The 24,981-nt window shown below is 43.3% G+C and overlaps 1 protein-coding gene and 1 long non-coding RNA gene across 2 annotated transcripts in view; one reads left to right on the top strand and one right to left on the bottom strand.

Moving 5' to 3' along the window:
- Nucleotides 1–18,282: 18,282 nt before the first annotated feature.
- On the bottom strand, nt 18,283–23,227 carry PHOX2B (paired like homeobox 2B). Its single transcript, XM_008017524.3, has 3 exons — nt 22,611–23,227; nt 21,585–21,772; nt 18,283–20,551 (listed from the first exon to the last, which is right to left on the bottom strand). Exons 1-3 carry the CDS (start codon nt 22,849–22,851, stop codon nt 20,036–20,038), a joined length of 945 nt encoding a protein of 314 aa, XP_008015715.1. The 5' UTR covers nt 22,852–23,227; the 3' UTR covers nt 18,283–20,035.
- The window catches only part of LOC140710546 (uncharacterized), a 57,820-nt gene continuing 55,428 nt past the window's right edge, over nt 22,590–24,981 (top strand). The window contains exon 1 of the long non-coding RNA XR_012091614.1: nt 22,590–22,827. This is a non-coding gene — a long non-coding RNA (uncharacterized lncRNA). The remainder of the gene's footprint in view (nt 22,828–24,981) is intronic.

Here is a 24,981-nt window from a genome sequence, read left to right as displayed (position 1 = left end):
TTCAATAGGTCACATGCCTACCCTTTGGACCAATGACTATTGGAGTGGACACCATGGTTGGTTCAGTCTGGGATACGTGACTATCTCTGTGGACAGAGAAGAAGGATGCCGTGATAGAATTCCCCAAAAGAGTCCCACGAAGTAGAAAAAGAGTTCTCACACAGAGAAAAGGAAACCAGTACAAGATATAAGACCCAAAAAGCTATTATTCATCACTGTAGGAGAAAAAAGTCTAACATTTTCTTAAGGCATTTTCCATATGTATTTGTTTCCCGGCTTTCACCCTACAGATTTTGTATGTATGGTGGCTTTTGTGCAGACTCACTGTCGATCTCCTTGGTAAAGATAGCAAGCTGTGGAAACCCAGTCAACTGAAAAATACAATGAGCAGTATTATAAAGGTGGAATCTAAGCTGCTATCACAAAGGTCTCCCAATATTGTGTGACTTAAGCATGAAAGGCTTAACATTACTCTCCCATGTAATCGTCCAGAACTTAAGAGTCCAGGCTTGCAGAGCAGGTCTGCCATCTTCAGCATGCAGCTTCCTTCCCATTCAAGGTGGCTGCTTTATCTTTTATGTGCATCCCAAATATCAGAAAGCATGAAGGGGCAAGGAAAGCCCTACTCATTTCACTGTAAGGTGCAAGTTGAATATGGTACAATCCCTTTGCCTAAAACAGACATGTGATCACATTGAGGTTCAAGGGAAACAGGAAATGAGTCTCTGACTGGGCAGCCATGTGTCTAGCTGAAACTTCAGAGTTGGGTTATTAGAGGAGGAGAAAAATGGATATTGGTGAATGATAAGCAGTCACTGCCATACAGCATTATTCCTGAAGGCTTGCAGATGCACTAGAAGGCCAAAGAAAGACTGAACAACTCCTCAGGGTTACATGTCATCCTTTTCTTCCCTTCTCTTCAGAAGCAACACCGGCCCAGTGCAGGGGAGTCATCTGCTGGGAAAAGTGGGAGCAGGAACTGTAAGGCAGTAGGGAAGAGCACCAGAAGCAGAGCCAGTACTCAGTCAATAGCCACTAATATGGCTGCACTCATTGTGAAAACATTAAAATATAGCTATACCATTGGGTAAAGGGTCAGTCCCCTAAGTTCTTTTGAATGCCTGTCTGAGATCCTATCTACTCCAGCTCCTCTCCTGAGACCCTCATGCTTCTCCCATGATGCAGCAGCTAAAGAGTTAATGTCCGGCTCAGAGAGAGTCTCTAGAGATCAGAGCCTCTCTGATGGATACTCCACTGTGATCAACCAGTGTTGACTGGTGATAGTTTGAAGATCATCCTTGGCTAGAAGCCTAACACACAGTGACCTACCTCAGCCACCAAATTCGCTCTAAAATAAAGCGCAATGGATGGAGGTTACTGAACCTCATCCTTATTGTGCATTTGAAATCTTGCTGTAGATACCAAGTTTCTGAAGTTGAGTCAGATTTCCATGACCCATAACATCAGCGAACATGACCCTTGTAGGTGACGTTTATTTTGAAAAAGTTCAACTTCTGAGTAAGAGAAACTCCGATGATGTCTCTAAAACAATGCAAATAAGCCATTAAGAAGTCAAAGTGTGGGAAAGCCAGAATTAACCTAACAGATAGCCCTCCCAAGGGCATCTTCACACCACTGAATCCTTCTTTCAGATGGGCTAGAGAGGTGTGATGGAATAGACAGATTTGGGGATAGAAAGTCTGGGTACTAGTGTAAGTAGTGGAAAGAATGGGTTTGGAGCCTGTTTCCCTGATTACAATCTGTACAGCTAGTCTCTATATCTGTAAAGCAGAGGATAATAGTACTGTCTTTACCACAAATATAAAGCCTATAGGGGTTGAATGAATTAGGTATGCTGGGTGACTGGTATGTAGTGGACACTCAATACAAATAAGTCCACATTTCTTTTGCTTTTATTCTCTTGTCCTCTTCCCCCACTTACCCACACCCAGACACATACCACCTCCCACACACACTTGCATGGGAATTTGTATTGAACTACAGTCAGGTAACTTAATGTATTTCTTGGGTTTTTAACATGAAAAAACAAGGAGAATGCCACATTTCTTGAGTGGTGAGTGAGATTATGAATGCACAGCAGGATGCAGATGTGGAGGACTACTAGTGTGGTCAAGAGGAACAAAAGGAGGTGACAGATTTACATATTTTCCATGCATAGCTCCATCATTTCTACAGCATAACTTATAAAGCCATCTAAACTACACATTTCAGTTTACTGCTGGGTTAAAGCAAGGATATGTAATATTGAATATGCCAATAATTACAGCAAATGATTCCATCTTTTAAAATGTGCCTGGCCCAAAGTAGACACTCAATCAGTATCTGTTGAGTAGAAAGGATTAGTGATTAATTCAGTAGATTTTTTAAGGCAAAGGCAGCAAAAAGTAGAATGTACTTAAGGTATACATGCACTTATTTCATACCAAACCCAGACTAATGTTTGAAGAAATAAAAATGAACCAGCTGATGAATTATGCTGAAGTTTACACTTCTGCTCCAACTGGTAATTGCTTTAAGGAGAGCCTCTGCCTCAGTCATTGTCAGCTAAGAGATGAAAATGCATGCTTTTTCTAAATGTATATTTGAATTTCCAAAGTCTTGCATTTCACATGAAGAACCATATTTCAGTCAACATTTCCACTTACTAAAAGGAAGTAACCAATGAATAAACTTTGTTTTTAAAGAAATACCTTTGGAAAGAGAAGTAGAAATTTATACATAATTCATGAATTGGCAAATTATTTTTCTGTATTTCTTTAGCATTGCTCACATAAAACACATGGCCCAGAGGTGCAAAGTACGCCTTCTCTCTGCAGAGCCATCAACAAGTGTTTGTTGAGTGTCTTTTGGACTCTATAATAGAGAAGCTCAAGGTGGTGGCAAGAAACCATTAGAGACAGGGAGGGATGCCATCAAGAGAATTTCTAATGTGTTAATAAAACACATTCCCTCAAATTGGATCTTGTTTGGGGGGAGTAAAATTTGGAAGGTTAGAAAAAAAAGGGGACATGTGGCTATTCCTTTATGAAGGGCCTTGTGGGCCATATTAAAGAATTTAGACTTTTTCCTATAGCAACAGGAAGCTGTTAAAGATATTTGGTGGCATATATACAGTGATAGAGAAATTGACCAGATCTGTACTTTGGAAAAATGATACTGGTGACTTAGGGAGGATGAATGGGAGGGGGTAAGCCTGAAAGCAAGGGGCTAATCAAGGAGGCTATTACAAAAGCCCAGGTAATAAATGCAGGGGGTGCTGACCTCAGACCATTTCCATAAGTATGCTGATTAAAGAGGGGCAGGGGATGGTTCAGGGTATGTTAAGGGGATAGAATCGATAAGTATCTGAGGACAAGCAGGGGAGAGCACTTAGGGGTCAAAACTGACAATAAGACTGAAATGAGTCTTAAACAAATTTAAATAATAGATTAATATCGGGGTGAAGTTACAGTTTTCCATTGAATCCTTGCCTCTCATGGCATTTAACTGCAAGGTTTGTTGATTTCTGTATTGTATGCATGGAACGCTGGTCTGATTTTCACTTGTTTAAAATCCAGTATTATTTGGACTGTTCATCTCCTCTATTCTTCAGATTTTCGGAAACCTGACCTGGGTTACCCATCCCAGACACCTCTGTTCAGCTAGGGCAGTGACCAGGGATGGGACCTCCAGCAGTGACAGAGGAGACAAACCTTTTATTTATCCTAAAATTTTAAACTTTTTTTTTATCAATGTGTAAAATAAACCTCGTTCTATCAATTTTGGCAAAAAAACAAAAACAAAAACAAAAAAACAGCTTACTTAAATAGAGTATATGTTTTAGGACCTCAAAACTTAAAATTACTACATTCTTAGTCCCACCTAGAGACCTACAGTATAATCTATAGTATAATACTGTGTTTTCGAAGTATGGTCTAGGTACCACTGGTTAAGGTAACACATAGACGAATATGGCTTTTTGTTCTTTTTGAAGATTATGTAATTCTTTGATTTCTAGTTATAGCAAGTCATTGTTTTCATTTTTAATAGTGATAGGAAGTTTCCTTTTCAAATAAATTTATGTAGATAAAGAAAACTAGTTCAATGAAAAGAAAAATAATAAATAACATAGGAGGTTCTCTGATGTGTCAAAAATTGTGAAGGTGACACAAGAGTGAATGAAGTTTGGGGAATCCTAGGCAAGTAGGCAGAACCTGGGACTCAAAAATCAAACCCCAGCTTGGCTAGAAGCAATCAGGGTCTGAAGCAAATTGGGCAGTTTGGCTGAATTTCATCTGTGAAATGAGGATGGCAACATCCGCCTCATAGGGTCTTAATCAAAAGAGACAGAGTATGTGATGGCACCCTGAAACCTGCCAAGTGCATTAGGAACGTTAGCTTTTATTGTTGTGACAGGTGCCAGGATGTTCAGGTGCTGATTTACAATTGCTTTTCCAGAGAGAAATTGTAGCACCGGGAACCCACCTCCCCTGCACAGCGTACTGGGCCCTAAAACGCATCTGTTGCTTCCTGATGATCTTATCAATCTTTAGGGGAAGGAGCTTATTGATTTGTTTCCCTTAGAAGTGCTTCTGCGAATTGATCTGGCCGTTTAGATGTTGCAGGCTTGCTAATGCCTCTGCCTGCGTCCCTGGCTGTGGTTGGAAATGATCCTGCTGCGGGGAAAAGGCCGGATAATTCTGACATTCTCCAGTCCGGCCTGGCTCCTCAAGGTCTGAAGAGTGCCTGAGCTGATGCTTAACTCCTGCAGCGTTCTGGTTGTTCAAAAACATCAGTTATCTCAGAATGTGGTTCTGCCCTGAGCAGTAGCTGGGTTGACAGCGATGGTTATTTTTATGTATCTTTTTCATTTAAAACATCCAAAGATGGGGGGGAGAAAAAGAATGTCATACACCTCCCAAATAACCACTTCTACAATTTTTTTCCTGTTCAAACATAGGTTCAAGGGAGGCGGCAGAACCACTGAATAAAGTGCATGGGGTTTTAAATCTGTGTTTCTGCCACTTCCTGAGCCACCTCAAGCTAGTTATTCATCCCCCTACCCAAGCCTGAGTTTATACATCTGGAAAGTGAGGATATTAGTAACACCCACACATAAAGTTTTGCTGTGAGGAGGACTGAATGATATAACTTATGCTCTGAACAATTGAGCTCTACATCTGTGCAGAGCTTCACAGTAGGGTCTGGACCCATAAATTACTTTCTCTGAAAATTGTTAAGCAATCGTTAAGCCTTGGTTAAGCACAATCCATTTATCACCTGCAATAGACATCCCACACCCTCAGACTGAAAGGGGTTGGCATTCCTGAATCAGCCTACTGCAATACTTATCAAATAGGATAGTGAGTTGGACACTGTGTCAGGGTAGAGGCACTTGGTCCTCTGCTTTTAGGAAAAAGTCTTGGCCCACAAAGAGGGAGGACCTAATGATGTAATCTTTGTCATTTGGGATCAACCTCCTAAATGCAACCTAATATGGCTCCTTCCGGCTGTCCTACTGTTAATTAGGCTCTAAGGAAGGCTGCCTGAAAGATAAGTGATGGGCAAGGAGAGGAGATGGTCTGGGTCACAGTCCAGCATCCAAAGTGGACCCCGTGGGGATCCTACCCACGCCCGGAGCACCATGGAGTTCTTACTACCCCAACTTTTGGGGCCCAGGAGGCACCTGGTACAGGTAAACATTCAGTAGTACAAGCATGTTGTTTAAAATCTGTGAAATCATTCACAATAAGCAAAAAGCTCTTAAATATTTAATCACACATGGGACTGTGCACAAATATTGCTTTGTGCACAATCAAGATCTTTATGGGGTCATGAAGAAGGTTTTATTCACTAGTGTGTGAGCACAGTATTGTGTATGACCAGATGCAGTAGGGCAGAGTGGTCTCTAAAATCAGGCTTAGCTGAGTTCAAATCAAATTCCAGCTCTGCTATGTACCAGCTGTGGAATTTTGAGTAAGCTACTTAATCTCTTATAAGTCCTGGTTTCTTTGTCTCTAAAATGAGGATAATCATAGTACCATCTTATAAGGTTGTTGCCAATATTAAATGAGATAATGCATATAAAGTGCTTAGCACAGTTTCAGCGTATGGCAAAGCCTGAATAGAAGTTAACTATTATTATTTTTATTATTATTATTATTTTAAAATTATTTTTTATTATTATTATACTTTAAGTTCTAGGGTACATGTGCATAACGTGCAGGTTTGTTACATATGTATACTTGTGCCATGTTGCTGTGCTGCACCCATCAACTCGTCAGCACCCATCAACTCGTCATTTACATCAGGTATAACTCCCAATGCCATCCCTCCCCCCTCCCCCCTCCCCATGACAGGCCCCAGTGTGTGATGTTCCCCTTCCCAAGTCCAAGTGATCCCACTGTTCAGTTCCCACCTATGAGTGAGAACATGCGGTGTTTGGTTTTCTGTTCTTGTGATAGTTTGCTAAGAATGATGGTTTCCAGCTGCATCCATGTCCCTACAAAGGACACAAACTCATCCTTTCTTATGGTTGCATAGTATTCCATGGTGTATATGTGCCACATTTTCTTAATCCAGTCTGTCACTGATGGACATTTGGGTTGATTCCAAGTCTTTGCTATTGTGAATAGTGCCGCAATAAACATACGTGTGCATGTGTCTTTATAGCAGCATGATTTGTAATCCTCTGGGTATATACCCGGTAATGGGATGGCTGGGTCATATGGTACATCTAGTTCTAGATCCTTGAGGAATCGCCATACTGTTTTCCATAATGGTTGAACTAGTTTACAATCCCACCAACAGTGTAAAAGTGTTCCTATTTCTCCACATCCTCTCCAGCACCTGTTGTTTCCTGACTTTTTAATGATCACCATTCTAACTGGTGTGAGATGGTATCTCATTGTGGTTTTGATTTGCATTTCTCTGATGGCCAGTGATGATGAGCATTTTTCATGTGTCTGTTGGCTGTATGAATGTCTTCTTTTGAGAAATGTCTGTTCATATCCTTTGCCCACTTTTTGATGGGGTTGTTTGTTTTTTTCTCATAAATTTGTTTGAGTTCTTTGTAGGTTCTGGATATTAGCCCTTTGTCAGATGAGTAGATTGCAAAAATTTTTCTCCCATTCTGTAGGTTGCCTGTTCACTCTGATGGTAGTTTCTTTTGCTGTGCAGAAGCTCTTTAGTTTAATGAGATCCCATTTGTCAATTTTGGCTTTTGCTGCCGTTGCTTTAACTACTATTATTATTGGCCATCGGTGCCAGGTTTCCTTTCTCATGAACATAGAGAATGTTTCTAGACCTGATGCAAAGAGGTTGCATAATCTCCCTAATCCAGTTCTTGGGAAGGTTGTTTCCTCTTCCATTGTAACATTTTTGGAGAAATATAGATGATGCTGGCATGTGAGTTTGAAAGAAGACACAGGTTGCATTTTAAGGCATTGATTTTCAGCCTTACAACCATTGTGGGTTTTTTTATTAACCCAAGCTTCTCCTGCTCAGAAAGTTTTTACTTAGTAGAAGAAAGCCACATCTTGATGCTGCCCCTGTAGTCACTTTCTCATTGGTGGGACTATCTCTCAGACCTATTAGTGCTAGAGTTGACTGGGACTGGTTTTCATGTCATTCTAAAGGAAGAACCTGTTCTAGGATCTCCCAGTGGATCACAAACAAATTGGGAAATTCATGTGGACAGTACCCAAGTCCATTAATATTACCCAGGGGCATAAAAACCTTAAATGAACATCTTACCAGTGATGTTGTGAAATAATTATGGACTTTGATGAATTATCTAATCCATCAGCCACTTAATGGCTCTAATTATTATTATTATTTTTTTTTGAGATGGAGTTTTGCTCTTGTTGCCCAGTCTGAAGTACAGTGGCACGATCTCAGCTCACTGCAACCTCTACCTCCTGGGTTTAAGCGATTCTCTTGCCTCAGCCTCCCCAGTAACTGGGATTACAGGGGTGTGCCACCATGCCCAGCTAATTTTTGTAATTTTAGTAGAGATGGGGTTTCACCATGTTGTTCAGGCTGGTCTTGAACTCCTGATGTCAGCTGATCCACCCACCTCGGCCTCCCAAAGTCCTGAGATTATAGGCATGAGCCACCACACCCGGCCTAATGGCTCTTTTTTAAAAAATTATTTAAATTTCTCCATCTTTGCACATGCAACAGCCTGGAATGTCATTCTCATACCCCAGTTCATCTGGTGAATACTGCTGAATATTCAACATTAATGTCAACTCTTCAAGGACACCTCTTATGTTTGTTAAGATATTGGTTCAGTTCTTTAATACAAGTGAAACAATTGCCAATGGAATAAGTTTATGTATTTTACTGCACAAATCTATAGAGGGCAATAGGATGGCTCTACCTCAAGGAGTTGTTCATGGGCCGAGGCAACTTCTGTTATGCTGCTTGGCCATTCCCCCAGATCTTACCCTCATTGGTGCAGTTGAAGATGACTCATCATCCTCATGTCTACGTTCTAGCCTGCTGCAAAAAGGAAAAGAAGTAGTTCAGGGCAAGCAGCTTTCACTGACCTAAAAGTGGCATGTATCCTTTCTGCTCATACCCATGGCACATGGCCATGTCTAGCTTCAAGGGAAACCGTGACTATGTTTCAAGGGAAACATAGTCTCTATCTGAATGGCCATGTGTCAGCTCCCAAAAAAACAAGGAGTTCTTTTGCTAACTGGAAGAAGAGAATGCCTATTAAGGGACAGTTACCAATCTCTGCCACATTACTCTTTACCATTCCAAGCAGCATTAGAAATACAGGAAGCATTTTTGCTGTCTTTTTTTTGTTTGTTTTTGAAACCAAATACCATGCAGCCATCTAAAATAGACAAATCTACAGGTTTTCATAGGAAATAGTCTTTGGGATATATAAGTTAAGCAAAAAATACAAAATATAGAAAATATGTATAATGTAATAACATTTGTACTTATACACACATATGTAGGGAGAGAGAGACTGTTCTCAGAAGGATTCAAAAATAACTACTACTGGTTACTTTGGGGAGACAGAGGTAAGAGGGTAATACACTTTTCGTTAAATAACCTTTAAAATCTTTTGAGTTTTTAGACTGTGCATGTGTATATGTGTGCAATTTTTTAAAAACGTTGAAATCGCTGAATTATTCAGACTTCTTTTTACTTATTACAAACTACTTTTTCTGCAAGGAGGTGTGAATGGCATGGAAGCTAGTCTTAATCAGTTCTAGCACTGATGACACCAAAGGACTTTCTCAACAAACAAAAAGTAACTCCAAGGCTAGCATTTAGATGTGGTTCCCTCCTATTAAGCAGAAACTTTCAGAGCAGCAGAAGCCTGTGTGAATAAGAAGACATAATTATCTTAAGGCCAGAAAATCAACTCCTCAAAGAATAGTTTGCACCTTAGGTAGCCTCCCAACGAATATCATCTATGCGTCTCAAAGGACCTATAATGACCATGAAACAACCTTTTAAATGGGTTACCCTAATTTCTGCAAATACATGTGTGCTGAAATTTTCAACTTTTTAAAAACTTTTATTTTATTTTACTTGTTTGTTTATTTATTTATTTATGTATTTATTTTGAGACAGAGTCTCACTGTGTCACACTGTTGGAGTGCAGTGGTGCAATCTTAGCTTACAGCAACCTCTATCTCCTCGGTTCAAGCGATTCTCCTGCCTCAACCTCCTGAGTAGCTGGGATTACAGGAGCCCGCCACTACATCCAGCTAATTTTTTAATTTTTTTAATTTTTTTTATTTTTTTATTTTTTTGAGATGGAGTCTCGCTCTGTTGCCCAGGCTGGAGTGCAGTGGTCGGATCTCAGCTCACTGCAAGCTCCACCTCCCGGGTTAACGCCATTCTCCCGCCTCAGCCTCCGAGTAGCTGGGACTACAGGCGCCCGCCACCACGCCCGGCTAGTTTTTTTGTATTTTTTTAGTAGAGTCGGGGTTTCACCATGTTAGCCAGGATGGTCTTGATCTCCTGACCTCGGGATCTGCCCATCTCGGCCTCCCAAAGTGCTGGGATTACAGGCTTCAGCCACCGCGCCCGGCCTGATTTTTAAATTTTTAATAGAAACGGTGTTTCACAAGCGGTCACAAACGGTGACCTCAAGTGATCCACACATCTCGGCCTCCCAAAGTCCTGGGATTACAGGTGTGAGCCACTACACCTAGCCTAAACTTTTATTTTAGGTTTAAGGGTACATGTGCAGGTTTTCTATATAGGTAAATTATGTGTTGCAGGGATTTGATGTGCAAATTGTTTCATCACCCAGGTAATAAGTATAGTACCCTGTAGGTAGTCTTTTGATTCTCACCCTCCACCCTCAGGTAGGCCCTGATGTTGGTTGTTCCCTTATTTATGTTTGTATGTACTCAGTATGCAGTATTTGATTTTCTGTTCCTGTGTTAGTTTGCCTAGGATAATGGCCTTCAGCTCCATCCAAGTTCCCGCAAAGGACATGATCTCATTCTTTTATGGTTGCATAGTATTCCATGGTGTATACGTGCCACATTTTCTCTATCCAGTTTACCACTGATGGGCATTTAGGTTTATTCTATGTCTTTGCTATTGTGAATATGCTGTGATGAACACACATGTGTATGTGTCCTTATGGTAGAACAATTTATAGTCCTTTGAGTACATACCTAAGTTCGTCAATCTGCTTTCCACAGTGGCTGAACTAGTTTACATTCCCACAGCAGTGCATAAGCGCTCCCTTTTCTCTACAGTCTCACCAGCATCATCTTTGTGTTTGTTTGTTTTTTCCCCCATCAGAAGAGTGCTTAAAGAAAATAAAATTTAATCTTTTCACAATTTTCTAAGAAATGACATGTTTGTGTTTCAATGGACCTGAAGAAAATTCCAGCACAAGCAGATGAATGGCCTCAGACATTTTCAAATGTTATTTATTTATTTATTTATTTAGACAGAGTTCTGCTCTTGTTGCCCAGGCTGGAGTGCAATGGCATGATCTCGGTTCACTGCAACCTCCACCTCTCAGGTTCAAACAGTTCTCCTGCCTCAGCCTCCCAAGTAGCTGGATCACAGGCATGCCCCACCACACCCAGCTAATTTTGTATTTTTAGTAGAGAGAGGGTTTCACCATGTTGGCCAGGCTGGTCTTGAACTCCTGACCTCAGGTGATTCACCCACCTTGGCCTACCAAAGTGCTGGGAATATGGACATGAGCCACTGTGCCCAGCCCAAATGTCTTGTAGGTTGTCACTTCTTTCCAGTCCATTGAAGGCAAGAATGGGCATATAGAGGAGTTTCCATGCATGATTGTTCCAATATGTGGTCAGGTACAGGGATGTTAATATGTCTGAATATTTTAACAGCACCCTGGGCTTTCAGTGACAAGGTTGGAAAACTTTACTACAATGTGAAGCAGAGTCTATATTTCTTAAGAAATTTCTGTCCACTTTGTTTTAAATCAATATTGGAGAGCATACTTTTTCTAGCCTCAAAAAGAAAGAAAACTGGTTAAGAAAACAGTAACATTTTCACTCTTTCCTCTCTGCTAATTTATGTTGCTCTGTCTTAAGACTAAGATGGAGGATGTATGTAAATTGTATCTGTAAGAAATAAAAGACATTATGGAGGAAGGTAAAGAGGGTGATGGGTTGCTCATATTATTCTCTACTTTAAAAATTTTGTGATATGATTCACATACCATAAAATCCATCTTTTTAAAGTACATAATTCAGCGGACTTTCGAATATTGCCAAAGTTGTGCTGCCATCACCACGGTGTAATTCCAGAATATTCTCATCACCCTTTCTGGCTTTCAACATTTGCTTAGGTTGTGAGCAGAAAGGCTAAGGGCAAGGCCAGGCGCAGTGGCTCACGCCTGTAATCCCAGCACTTTGGGAGGCCAAGGTGGGTGGATCACCTGAGATCAGGAGTTGGAGAACAGCCTGGCCAACGTGGTGAAACCCTGTCTCTACTAAAAATACAAAAATTAGCCAGACATGGTGGCAGGTGCCTATAATCCCAGCTACATGGGAGGCTGAGGCAAGAGAACTGCTTGAACCCGGGAGGCAGAGGTTGCAGTGAGCCAAGATCGTGCCACTTCACTCCAGCCTGAGCCAAAGAACGAAACTCTACCTCAAAGAAAAAAAAAAAAAAAAAAAAGTAAAGAAAAAAGAAAAAGAGAAAGAAAAGAAAGGCTAAGGGGCTAAGGGCAGTACTGAGTTCTAGGCCATGCTAGTGACTCCTCTGGACTCTGAGAGCCCCAGAGGATGGGACTTTGGGGTCAAGGGATATGTGTTTGGAGCTCATCTCTGATACATACCAGCTTTGGAGTCTTGAGCAAGTTGCTCAGCTTTTCCGTCACTTGGATTTCTTTTCATAACAACACCATCTACCGCAGAAGTCTTGAAACACTATATAGATAACAAATGCAAAACAGCTAGCCGAGTATCTAACACATAGCAAACACTCCAGAAAGCACAATATCTTAAGTTTCAAACAAGTCAGGTTTACATTCCTCCTTTGTCCAAGGTGGCCCTGCCACTGGGGCCGTAAAGAAATTAAGTTTTACACCCAGGCACTTCCTGTTCTGGAAATCATCGCTTAAATCATCTGAGAAGTCATATAGCAAGCAGTCATCCACTATGTTCCCTAATGAAATTATATCCAGGTAAGAGGCCTTTATTCCCCTTGATGTCTGACTTTCCCCAGAGGGAGGTCTTTGACATCAAACACATGGCTAAAGTAACATCATTGTTCAATCACTTGGCCTTGGGGTAATCCAACAAACCCAATAGCTTCAAGTTCAGACAAAAAGTAAAGTAAGCGACAGCTAGGTAACTAAGGAATTCCTTTCCTGTTTTTTAAAAACACCTTTTTAACATACTGATTAAGAGGCTGAGCTTTAGATTGAGTCTTGCTTTGCCATTATTAATGATGTGACCTTGGGTAAGAGTCAATGGATTTGAATCATGATAGTGTGGTGCACGCAGCACAGTGCCCATCTCATATAAATCCTCCATAAACAGTAACAGAGTGCTGCAGTCCTGCTGAATCACCTCCTGCTCCTCTGAATCACCTCCTGCTCTCCCCGGCTTTCTTACTGTCACCTCCACCCAGCCAGTGGCCTATAAAACCCTGGAAATTTCTTTGTGCAACTTGGAGGGCTTGTTTTATTTTCTTTTGTCCCTTGAAGGAGCATGTGATAGGATTAAAACTTCTCTAAGATTGCTTCCACCTATGAAGTAAAATGATTACATGTTCTGATCCTGAAGAAATGTTCTTAGAATCAGAGCTTCACAGAGACCCGGAACTCCCTGTTCTCATCAGCTAGCCAGGAACCAGGAATGACATCCATTCCTACTTTTTTGTGTGGGTGCCATAGACTCCATGGCAGTCTGGTGACATCCAAGAATCCCTTCTCAAGATAATGTTTTAAAGTATAAACAATAAGGACCATCTCCCCAGCAGGGAAAGGTTGGGGAGATGCTGGTTAAAGGATACAATATTTCAGTTAGGTGAAAGGAATAGTTTAAGAGATCTATCCTACAACATGGTCACTATAGTTAATAATAATGTATTGTTTTCTTGAAAATCACTTAGAGGGTGGATTTTAAGTGTTCTCACCATACACACACACACACACAAAAGTGATGTATATGTTAACTAGCTCAATTTAGCCATTCTACAGTGAATACACATTTCAAAACATGTTGTACACAATAAATATATATAATTTTTGTCAATTAAAAATAATTTTTTAAATTGCTTAATAAATAAGTAAAATTTTTAAAAGGAAAGATAATCTTTAAAGTACATAGAATTATAACAGAAGCCAATTGAAACAAAGTTGTAAAAAATGTTTTAAAACAAATTTGTGCTGTAGTAGCATATGTGCTTCTTCAGCAATGCATTAAATAACAAGATACAATGTCTGCTCTAGTATTTATCATAATTTCAGACTTATGAATACAAATGCTCTATCAAGATAGCTTCAAAAACTATTGTGAAATAAAAATATCTGTGATTTCCACTGGCTACAAAGTCACAGGTACTGATAATTACTACTGTGGCTGTGTTGCCCACATTCATCATTGAAGAAAATGCTGCATTTCAGGTAGAGGTTAGTGAAAGTATATATGTAGTTTTCCCTTTTTCCCTTGAATTCTATCTATGAACCCAAGGTTGAGAACCCCTGCATTAAGCCAAGACTAACACAATTCAAAATGTCTACCATGGCGATGGGGACATGGTCATAGACTGTTTTCAGATAATCCTACCTGTTGGTCTAATGAGGTCACAGATCTTTGCTCCCCACTTTGCTTTCTAATATGGAAATACTATAAGGTGAAGACATTTAGTCATTATTTATCCACATAGATTTGTAAACAGCCACTCTGAAATGAGTGTGGAAAATGAAAGATTCAGGTGGGTTTGTCATTTGCACCATCTGTTTGTCAGGATGGTGATGAATGAGTGTAGAGGCTGACATACTTTCCTGTCCACCAACTGATGTTCTGCACTTCATAAATGTAACTGTTTTTTCCCTTCCACATTCCATGCCCCTGGCTACTTCTTGTCTTGTTCACTTACCAGAAAGAGACCCTGAGCTGCAAATATGTTGCCTTGCAGGAAACATTCTCCCTCCTCCTCAGGATTGCAAAACCTCTCAGGCCTTGGACTTTCTTCTGAGTCTGGCTGAGATTCTCATCCCAATACGGCTCTCCTGTTGCCCTTTCTAACCTCCACCTGCCTCCAGAGTCTCTTGCAAAATCTCCTCCAGGGTCTGATAGTGTGTAACCTTGTGTACTAAAATGAATTCTTCCTCTTGTGAAGGCTCTAAAGAGCAGTGGTTAAGGAACACGTGCTCTGGAGACCAGCCAGCTAGGACTGGAATCCATTCCTGTTGCAATCCTACTAACTTTGTAACCCTAAGCATATTATCCAGCTCCTCAATGCCTCAGTTTCCTCATAAGAAAAAAATGGAAATGGCACTTTATCTCACAGGGGTCATGAAGACTAAATACATTAAAGCTTGTAAGTTTAAAATAGAGCCTGGCATACAGTAGGCACTCAATAAATGTTAGGAGGTGTTTCTTGTCAGCCCCTGACTGATTTTAGTCTGTTCTTGTCCACCCTCAGCAAAGTTCTCCAATTCCAACCTTTGTACAGTCACTCACACTCTGTGTTCCTGGACAGTTGACTTAAGTGACAACTGAGGGCTCTTTTTAATTTTCTAAGGCCTGAGCTGGACAGGTCAAGAAAGGTTCCAGAAGTTACAGCATGATCAGTAGCAGCAGCAACCAGCAACAGCATCATGATAATCATGTCTGACATTTGCTGAAAATTTATACTATATTAGATGCTTACTGTATGTTATATTGAATCCTCTCAACAACTCCAAACTCTACATAATTACTCACATTTTTGGTTGATAAATCAGACACAGAGGGATTAAGTTATTTGCCCCACCAGGTGACACAGTTCTCTTCTCTGAATTGAGGACCATCTCTAACCATAGGCTGTCTTCCTAAGGATATGCAGTGGTCACAGAGACACATCTGGAGTGAGTTATGCACAGCTACTATTTGCTGTGTAGTCTACTTCTCTCTAAAACCACTCTCTGATTCTCTACACTCTGCCATTTTGAAGGAGATTTGGCTTAGGGGTGGCTATCTGGCATCGGCTCTGCAGCTTTTGTGAAGTCACATGTGGTCCCAGAGTTGCCAGGAAAAAGGATACCTTGATGAGCCAAAATGCAAATTTCTTAGGAGAGGAAAAGTGAAAGTGAGCTTGTTCACACTGTGCAGGGCTCCAAGGAAATGACACAATGTGAGAGACAGAGTGTCCTGCCACTAGGCTCCAACATATTACGGGGATATTATTTTGCATTTCATCATAAACTTTCCTCCCAACAGTTTGTTTCTTTGATCAGCAAGACAAGCAGAGGTGACCCAAATTAAAATGAAGGTGGTATTCAAAATACTAGAGCTAGAGCTGGGTGCATCCAGACATTTACAATGCAGTCCTCGCTGGGAAACTGGGAGGGAGGTGGGGGGCATGGTTTTCTCACCAATCCCCAGAGTTTCCCTTGTCCTGGAGACAAGTCACTTAAAGTCGCTCAAGACCAGGAGAAGGAAATTTGGTGATCCTCATCAGTTTATTCACATCTGAAAAGATTTCGAGGGCCTTCTCTGGGATTTCCAAAGAAACCCTGTGGCTATTTGTTTTTCCTCTTCTTTCTCTATCCCTCTTCTTCCTCTCTCCACTCATTGCTTTCTTTTTCTCCATTGGTCTTGCCTTTTCCAGAATGCCTGTCCACTAGCCTGCCCAAAAGCTTACAGAGACTTACCTCATGGGCTTCCATGACTATAGGAAGGTGAACTTTCCTGTGGCCAGGCCCAGGACCTTGATTGCTCTTTTTGCCAACAAATTATTGCTTTTGTGGTCTGCCTGTCTCAGACCTTCTAAGTTATATTTACAACCTAAGACTAGAACCTAAGAGGTTCAGGAATTGCTGGCATATCAAACTAGCACAATTAGTGGCACTCTTTATAAACAATGTTATCTTGGAGACTTTACTGAAGGGCATTTAGAGATAGAATGTTTAAGGAATATTTAAAAGCCTTTTATTTTATTCTTTTTTTTTTTTTTTTCCAGACAGGGTCTCTCTGTGCCACCTAGGCTGGAGTACAGTGGCATGATCATAGCTCATTGCCACCTCAGCTCCTGGGCTCAAGCAATCATCCCACCTTAGCCTCCCAAGTAGCTAGGACTACAGGCATGTGCCACCACACTTGGCTAATTTTTCTTTTCTTTTCTTTTCTTTTCTTTCTTTCTTTTTTTTTTTTTTTCTCTTTTTTTTTGAGAAGAGATCTTCACATTTTGCTTAGGTGGGTTTCCAACTCTTGCCTTCAAGCGATCCTTCTGCCTTGGCTTCCCAAAGGATTGGGATTACAGGCATGAGCCACCACACCTGGCCTTAAAAGCCTTCTAGAAAGATGATTCAAAGTTTGATATGATGCAAATATCTGAGATTTCTGAATGAACCTGCCTGATCAAATGCAAGCCGCATTTGGATGCTTGTGGCAAGAAGCCCTGATAAATTTAAACCAGATCAACTGCTAATCCTTAAACCAGAGGAGGCAAACTGTGGCCTCCCTTCAAATGAGGGAAACTGAATTATGTGTTGATTATGCCCAGTCAGAGAGGTACGAAGGTAAGTACCAGAAGTTTACACAGGGATTCTGCTTGGAGAAAGTGGCCCAGTCAAAGGGTCCAAGGAAGAGGCAGGATTCCATTTTGGGGCTGTAGTGAGGACCCCTTCCCTCCAAAAGAGATCATTAAAGCTGCCAGAATTCTTCCCCTCACCTGTTCCCAAGGTAGTCCCAGTTCTGGAATTTTCTGATTTGCGTTTCTTACAGGGTAGTTTAGTGGTTCTTACAACCTCCAGAACTTAAAGCACATTGCTGGACCCCACCCCCAGAGTTTCTGATTCAGTAGGTCCAAGGTGGGTCCCAAGAATTTCTGTCTAGCAAATTCCCAGGTGAGGCTGATGCTGCTGGTACAGGAGCCACACTTTGAGAACCATTGGTATAGTTAAATGTCACAGGCTCTGGAATGAAATTTTCTCGTTTCAAAGGCTGGCCCCATCACTCATAACCAGGGGTACTTCAGCAGGTTAAGTCTCTGTTGCCTCCATTCCCTCACCTATTTAAAAGAAAACAGAGGATAGGAATTGTACCTGCTTCATGGTCTTGTTTTGAAGGATAGATGAGAAAATGCATGGAAGGCACACCCTGTTCCATATAGCACCTGATCCCCTGCACACATGGAGCTTGTTGGGTGTCCTGGGGTGTCAGCAGTCTGTAGGGTTTGGGGGAGCTGGACAGCCCAGACCTTGCCGGACATCACTGGTCTTGAAGGCACCTGCATGCAGAATCCACTGTCATTTTAAGTCCACCTCAAAGACCTGAATTCAAATCCTGCCTTGGCTGCTACTTAGTCCACATATCCGCAGCCAGATGTGAACAATTTTATCAATCCCTGGTGTGCTTCTGGGGGACAGAAAAGCATGGACAAGAATCCTCCCTGCTCTCTGAAGCACTAAATTTTATATTTGGCTGAATTTGGCTGCATGGGTTTAGATGTCACAACCCACCTGGATGTCCAGAGCCAAGTGGGGTTCTTGCTATTTTTAGTACAATTTCCTTTATCTTCCCTTATCCTTTTAAAATAAAACTTAAAAAAATTACCAACCGCCCCCCAAAAAAAATGAATCAAGAAAAAGAAGAATTCAATTGCTAAACTTGCTTTTTGTTTTTATTATCAACAATCAAGTTAATGGTACACTCTTGGAAAACTATATGCACATGTAGAAATATTTCCCTTTTAAATAGAAGCATTCATTATAACACATATAAATAAATTCAAAAATCTGAAACATAACTTATGACAATTATGTTCACAAACATAGTCCAACAGGGAAAAAAAAAAAAAAAGAAATCAGACAGACATGCACCTGATAACAAAAATATATACCATTGTCTGAACTGTGGCCTCTCTAAACACAAAAGATTGAACCCGTGAGAACCTTATTACACCATAAAGACACGCCATAGAGACTACAAGAAGAGAAAAACATTATACGGTCACGTAGAGGAGACGGTCTGTACTGATATTAACACGATACAATTGAGTCACAGAACACAGTTGTAGAAAGACACCGAAAAAGTTAAAGCCTCAACATTCAACTAATATCTAGAGTTTGTGCCTTTTAAAATAAAAATAACAAAAAAATCAAAACAGAGATGTCTAAACTGCGCGAAGAATGGAACCCTCAATATACAGTCCATCCACCATACAGGATGTGAGTCCAGTTTGGATCATTCCAACAGAAATGCAAACCGAGACACTTCTGCAAACGTGTGTGTGTGCCTTTTCCTTGCTCGGTAGATTTCTCTGCAGCCAGTTATGTGGACTGCAATTGACTCCAATCCAAAGCAGTGCCAAAAAGTTCAGTAAAAGCTGGTGGAAGAAGAAAATGCCAATGGGGTAGGCGGGAGCGAGGGGGAAAAAAAGAGTTGCGAAACATGAGACACATTTTGCAGAGTTTGTAGATGAAAAGGCATCTCATGGATAGGGCATCTTTCAGGGCCCAACGGCTGCAAAGATTCGGGGTTGGGAGTTGCAACTGTGTGGGGTTCCGATGCCCTAATGGCGGGATAGTGTTCAGCGAGGTGGGACAGGCAAGGGGGAGCGAGAAAGTCATTCTGGCCACCGGGACAGTCTGAGCGAGTCGTCGCCGCAGTGACCGGAACCCAAGGACAGGATAGGAAGGGGGGCTGGAAAGGCGTCCCTACTCTTCCCTGAAGAAGAGCCCCAAGAGAATCCGTGCTGTTAGGAGGGAGCGGATTTAGGGGCTCACAAGATGGAATCTTCAGCTCCAGCTGCAGCTTCTCCCCAGCCCCTCCTTTAATTTGTCTTTTTTGTTGTTGTTGTTATGTTTTTTAAACCTTTCTGGGTTGTTGGCTTTTTGTTTTTTAATGGTTTCTGTCTTCCAACTTTTTGTTTTTATTTTTGCTTTTTTGTTTTTTTTTTTCTAAACAAGTCACTGAGTTGGTTGCGAGCCCCCATCTCTTCCTGTCACCTGCTTGGGCCACAGTCACACATTCCCCGAGAGAGACACAAACTGACACGCAGACACAGCCCCCTGAGAGTGCCCCCGCGTCCAGGCCGCGCTGCTCACAACCCCCGGTCAGCAGGAGGAGCCCAGGCCCCGATGCGCGGCCCCAGGCAGGTGCGAAGCCAGGGAAGTTTGTTTGTTTTGTTTTGTTTTGTTTGGGAGTTGAGGAAGAGGGGTAGGAGTGGGGTTGAAATGAGGGCGACGCCTTTTTCCCTTTATTCTTAGCGCGATTACTTTAGGCCCTCGATGAAAAAGCCATGGCAGCAGCGACGACAATAGCCTTGGGCCTACCCGCTCGCCCACTCGCCCGCCCGGGCCCTGGCTCGCCCGCTGTCGCTGCCGCCGCCGCCGCAGGATCCCAGATCAGAACATACTGCTCTTCACTAAGGCGGCTTTGGCACCGTTGGGTCTTTGGAGCGAAGATAGGACGCTGGCGAAGGGGCCCCCAAGCGAATCCGGGATGGAGGTGATGGGGCCGGGGCCGGGAGCCCAGCCTTGTCCAGGGCCCCCAGCCGCAGCCAGGCCTCCAGCTGCCGCCGCTGCCGCGGCCGCCGCCGCTGCTGCTGCGGCCGCCGCCGCTGCTGCTGCGCCGCCCTTGCCGGGTTCGCCTCCCGGGCCCCCGGGCCCCGCCGCCCCTGGAGCTCCCGCCGGGCTGGGCCCGCCGCCGCCGCCGCCATTCGCCCCGCAGCTGGGGGTGGGGTTGGGGTTGGGACCTGGGCCCCCAGTGCTGTCCGGGTCGGTGCTCTTGGCCTCTTTGCTCTCGTCGTCCCTAGAGGAGTCAGATTTTTTGCCCGAGGAGCCGTTCTTGGCCGCGGCCGCCGCGGCTGCCGCTGCGCGCTCCTGCTTGCGAAACTTGGCACGGCGGTTCTGGAACCACACCTGGCCCAAGACGGAAGGAGAGACGATGGAGCAGGGGAAAAAAAGAAGAAAATGGGAAAGAAAAGCAACGGTTAGGGTGGCCCACGTTCTACTTCGGGTTGTTTTAACACCCTCCTCCCCATGCGCCATGGTCACCCCGGCGCGCACCCAGTCCACCAAGTCTACCGCTTCTTGCTGCTGTGCATCTTCGGAGAAACTTTCTTAGGGGGAGTGAGCACGCCAGGGAAATGAAGGCTTGCGGCAGAGTTAAAAAAAAAAAAAGCTACAGGTCCCAGAAAGACCCTGAATGTGAAGGCCTTATTTTGGTGGACCTCTGTTAAGTCTGCTTCTTGAGGAAGCCCCGAGCTCGTCATTCAATCCTAAGCCTAAGTTCTAAAGTTCAACTCTAATTGGTAGAAGGAAAAGGGATCCTCTGGGTTTGCTCCGAAGCCCATCCCGGGCCTTTGGGCCTGGAAGAGCATGTGATGGTGCGTACCGCTTTTCGGTCGGGGGCTCACCCAGAGAGGCGCTGTGGCCAACTCATGAGCGCACCTGTGTCTAACAGTTTAGAGTAAGTTATGGTTCTTGACCTTCATGAAGTCACAGACCCTTTGCAAATCTGATGCAAGTCATATTTCCGGGAAAATGCACCTATATGCCATAGGGCCAGGTTAAAAGCACTTGAGTTAGGAGGCATTTGGGAAAAAAGAAACAAAAGAAGGAAAGACTTATAATACGGGAGCAAAGTCTGCACACCTTCCACCATAGGCACTTCCTGTCCCCGAAATTGCCTTGTTCATCCACGTCCCAAGGCCCCCCATGTCTCTGCTCGGGTGGGACACACTTCGCAGCTGGAAATAAAATGCCAAGAGCGCGCGCTCTAAGCCTTTCTCGAACGCACAGCCACACCAAATCCAGTATTTCTGATCGGCCCTGGGGCTGTAGGTCTTTCTCCCTCGAGGCTCCAGGACTTCGAATTTCACCAGCCGCCCCTCACCCCGACACCTCCCCGGATCAGTGCGGAGGAGCGGGGTCGGTTTCCAGGCGCGCGTACCTGGACTCGCGCCTCTGTGAGGTCGATCTTCAGGGCCAGCTCCTCCCGAGTGTAGATGTCGGGGTAGTGAGTCTCCGCGAAGACCCTTTCCAGCTCTTTGAGCTGGGCACTGGTGAAGGTTGTGCGGATGCGCCGCTGCTTGCGCTTCTCGTTGAGGCCGCCGTGGTCCGTGAAGAGTTTGTAAGGAACTAGATAGAGTATGACAGAGGAGATAGAAAGTGAGCGAATCAGCCGGCAGCGCGCCGGCTGTGGAGCTAGAATGTGGGGACTCCAAGGTCAGGTCATCCGGCAGCCGCTACCTACACCCGCGCAGAGAATCGCACAGAGAAGCTGCCGGAAGAAACCGAGCAAATTTGTTATCTACGGAAACCTGAGCTCAAACTTCGTGCTTGGCGGAGTCGTCTCCGGCACAAGCGCCTTTGGGTGGATTGAAACAGCGCGATGTGACGGACTGGGGATAGTGCTTTCAGCAGGAAAAAACCAGAGAGGAAAAAAAAATCCAAAAACCTCAGTAGGAATATCAGGGAGCCAGGAAAGAAGTTACCAAACAGTCCCACTTTGGAAACTTTTCAATTCTCAGAAAGTTGACCCGGCTCAAAAGTTGGGAGAAAGTGCTGCAAAAAAATAATAATAAATTAAAGAAATAATCATAAAAATGACCAGCCAAAGAGGTGTGAGCCGCTGTCGGTTCTTAAAAAAAGAGACACTGCCAGTAATGAGCTTTACTCTTTGTTATTTAATTATTTTCTAAGCTTTACGTCTCATCGCAAAGTAAATAAATTATGCCTATCATTTTGGCAGCTTAAGATAATTTTGTTGGCGGTTCGGGTGTGACTAGGATAGTGTAACCCTGTAAGTGAATTACCCCTCCCTGCAATCGCTTCTAACGTGATAAATTCTTTCATTTGTGTAAGCAAATTTCGTTTGGTAAATACTAAACACATTTCCATTTTCAAATGCAATCAAGGCTTCCTATATACGGGCGGAAAGGCGGCTTCCTCCGCTGAGAAAGCTGAAGGTCCTTACCTGCGGCGTACGGACTGCTCTGGTGGTCCCTGAGGGTGCCCAGGCTGCAGGATCCCGGCGTGAGGGACGGGCAGCCGGACGTGGCCCCAAAAGTGGTCCTTATCGGGTTATACTGGAAGCCACTGGCCTGGCTGCAGGAACTGAAGTCAGCATAGGCTGAAGCCAGGCTCGAGGTGTCCATCCCAGCCATACAGGACTCGTAGGCAGAGGAATTGAGGTAAGAATATTCCATTTTATACATTGAAAAGGTTCTGGATGGCTCAGCCAAGTGGAAAAATGAAATAAAAGATGGATATGGAGAAGGTGGCTGGAGTGGGGAGATGTGCACAGCTCAACGCCTGCCTCCAAACTGGCCTCCTTACTACCAGCAGAGCCTAGTTTTATGAAAAAGCCTCCTATGAGATGCCTTGTCTGAGGTCTCTAGAGCATATAGTCCTCATAATAAACTTGGCTCTTTCCACTTGGACAATAGCAAAGCGGTTGGTCTTATTGCTGGCGCTTTTTACATGACAATAACTCATCCGTCTATTGGGCTGGCACTGGGGAACTGAGCTGTCCAACCTCCCTATCATTGATTCCTGCATCTCTAATTAGAATTTAATACCACACCATTACGCACCGAGCCCCTGATCCTCCCTTCTAACCAGCTCCCTGCCCTTTAATTCAATCACACTACTTGGAAATAATGAAAGTTGGGTGACGATTCTCCCTGATCCAATTTCCCCGAGCTTTTAAGCCTTTTTAACTGATCATATACCTTAGGCATAAATTGAGATAGTGTGTGTGTGTTTTCCCCCTTTTTCGTCTTCTTCTTTTTTTCCCCCTCAGTTAGGGAGAAGAAACCTTGATGTCATAGAAAACCTGTTTTGTAAGAGTGTTACACGCTCAATTTAACAACAAGCCTACCCCCCGAAGTGCATGAAATGTTGTAAAGGACTGGGACATTGGCAAGACTCAGGCGCCCTGTAACATAGAGTAAGTGGGTCAAGGGGGTTTATGTGAACGATAAGCGGATTTCTTTAAAAATACACCTGGTAGAAGGGGTTAAAAAGAGAGAGAGAGAGAGAAAGTATCTTATAAATTGCATTTCTCCTTGCAGCTAAATGTGCTTTCAAGAGACTCAGGGTATACAGCCACTTAAAAATAATAATTAAAAAAAAAATCTGAGGAAAGCTTTTGAATGTAAAACATCTGGATTCTCAAGCGTTGTGTTCTTTGCGCTCAGTTCTGTGTCTGTTTGCATTAGCGCAAGGTTTGCATTTGGTTGGTTTGGAGTTTCAGTGAGGTTGTTCGTTTTAATTACGCCATAACTGGCAAGCGGGCATGAAGCGTACCCAAATGTATCTCCTCTTTCATCTCTTTCGGGCGCTCTCCCTCTTTCTCGCCTCTATTTTATTTCAGGTGCCCACAATCCTCCACAGACCCGAGGATTGTGTCTGTTTGCCTTTTAGGTTTGCGGACGACAGTGAGCGAAATTCTTGCCATGTAAATGCCCAGGCAATGGCTCCAGGTCGGGCACCTTTCTTGTCCGATTCCTCAGGCTTTTGGGTGCTGGCAGCGAGGCACAGACAAAGAAGCGAGCAGTGATTTGTGGACCTCGGTGGCCCCATGATTTAAGCGGAGGGTAATTTTCATTTTGTTCGTTAGGCCCTAGCAGAATGAGGGAAACTATTTCATTAAATCCTTCCTCTCGGTGGACAAGAGGAGGAAAGCTTAGTTGAATCGCCGTGTGGTGTAAACAAACCCTGGATATTTTATATGAATTAAATGTGTAGATAATTAGTTTTATTGCATTCATTACCCCCTTTATGTGCTCTGTAACAAGTCAGTAATTAAAGTAACAAACTCATAAAGTCTTTATAGGGGCATTTAGGCGTTCAGTGTTTGCCAAACTAAGTGGTTTAATTCGATGCTAGTGCCGGGGAGTGGATGGGCGCCCGCTCTCCCCTGCCACCGTGTTTTATTGCGCACTAAACTGCTGCGGACGCAGTAATGGATTAAACAGGGACTGCGGTCCCCCAGCCTTGTGCTTCTCTGCAGGGTGAGTTTCAGGCTCGTTTCAGGTGGTTGCAAATCCTCGGCGCGTGAGGAAGCGCTAAAGTCGGGAGTGCAGGGAGCCAGACCTACCGAGGATCCTGATGATAGTTTTACTGGGAGGGCTGATAGTTTTATTGCAGTTGTATGTTGTACAATGCGTATTTGATAAAGAAGGGCCCTTGGTGACCAGTGTGCACTTTTTTGTGCACGGGGGTGAAATGAAAATAAATGTGTACAAGGTTTTACTGCGGCGGGAAACAAATTGCAACGCTCTAAATGGTTTTTCTTTATGGTCACCATACAAGAGGAGAAAAGGGATGCAAACATCTGTCTT

This window comes from Chlorocebus sabaeus, chromosome 27, assembly GCF_047675955.1.
Source record: "Chlorocebus sabaeus isolate Y175 chromosome 27, mChlSab1.0.hap1, whole genome shotgun sequence".
Taxonomy (NCBI): Eukaryota; Metazoa; Chordata; class Mammalia; order Primates; family Cercopithecidae; genus Chlorocebus; species Chlorocebus sabaeus.
This window is presented reverse-complemented; position numbering and strand designations above follow the sequence as displayed.

Coding starts and splice junctions, on each gene's coding strand:
- PHOX2B (XM_008017524.3), bottom strand. CDS start 22,851: ATGTATAAAATGGAATATTCTTACCTCAATTCCTCTGCCTACGAGTCC. Junction 21,773..22,610: donor GAGCAGTCCGTACGCCGCAG/GTAAGGACCTTC, acceptor TACTCTATCTAG/TTCCTTACAAACTCTTCACG. Junction 20,552..21,584: donor TCACAGAGGCGCGAGTCCAG/GTACGCGCGCCT, acceptor GTCTTGGGCCAG/GTGTGGTTCCAGAACCGCCG.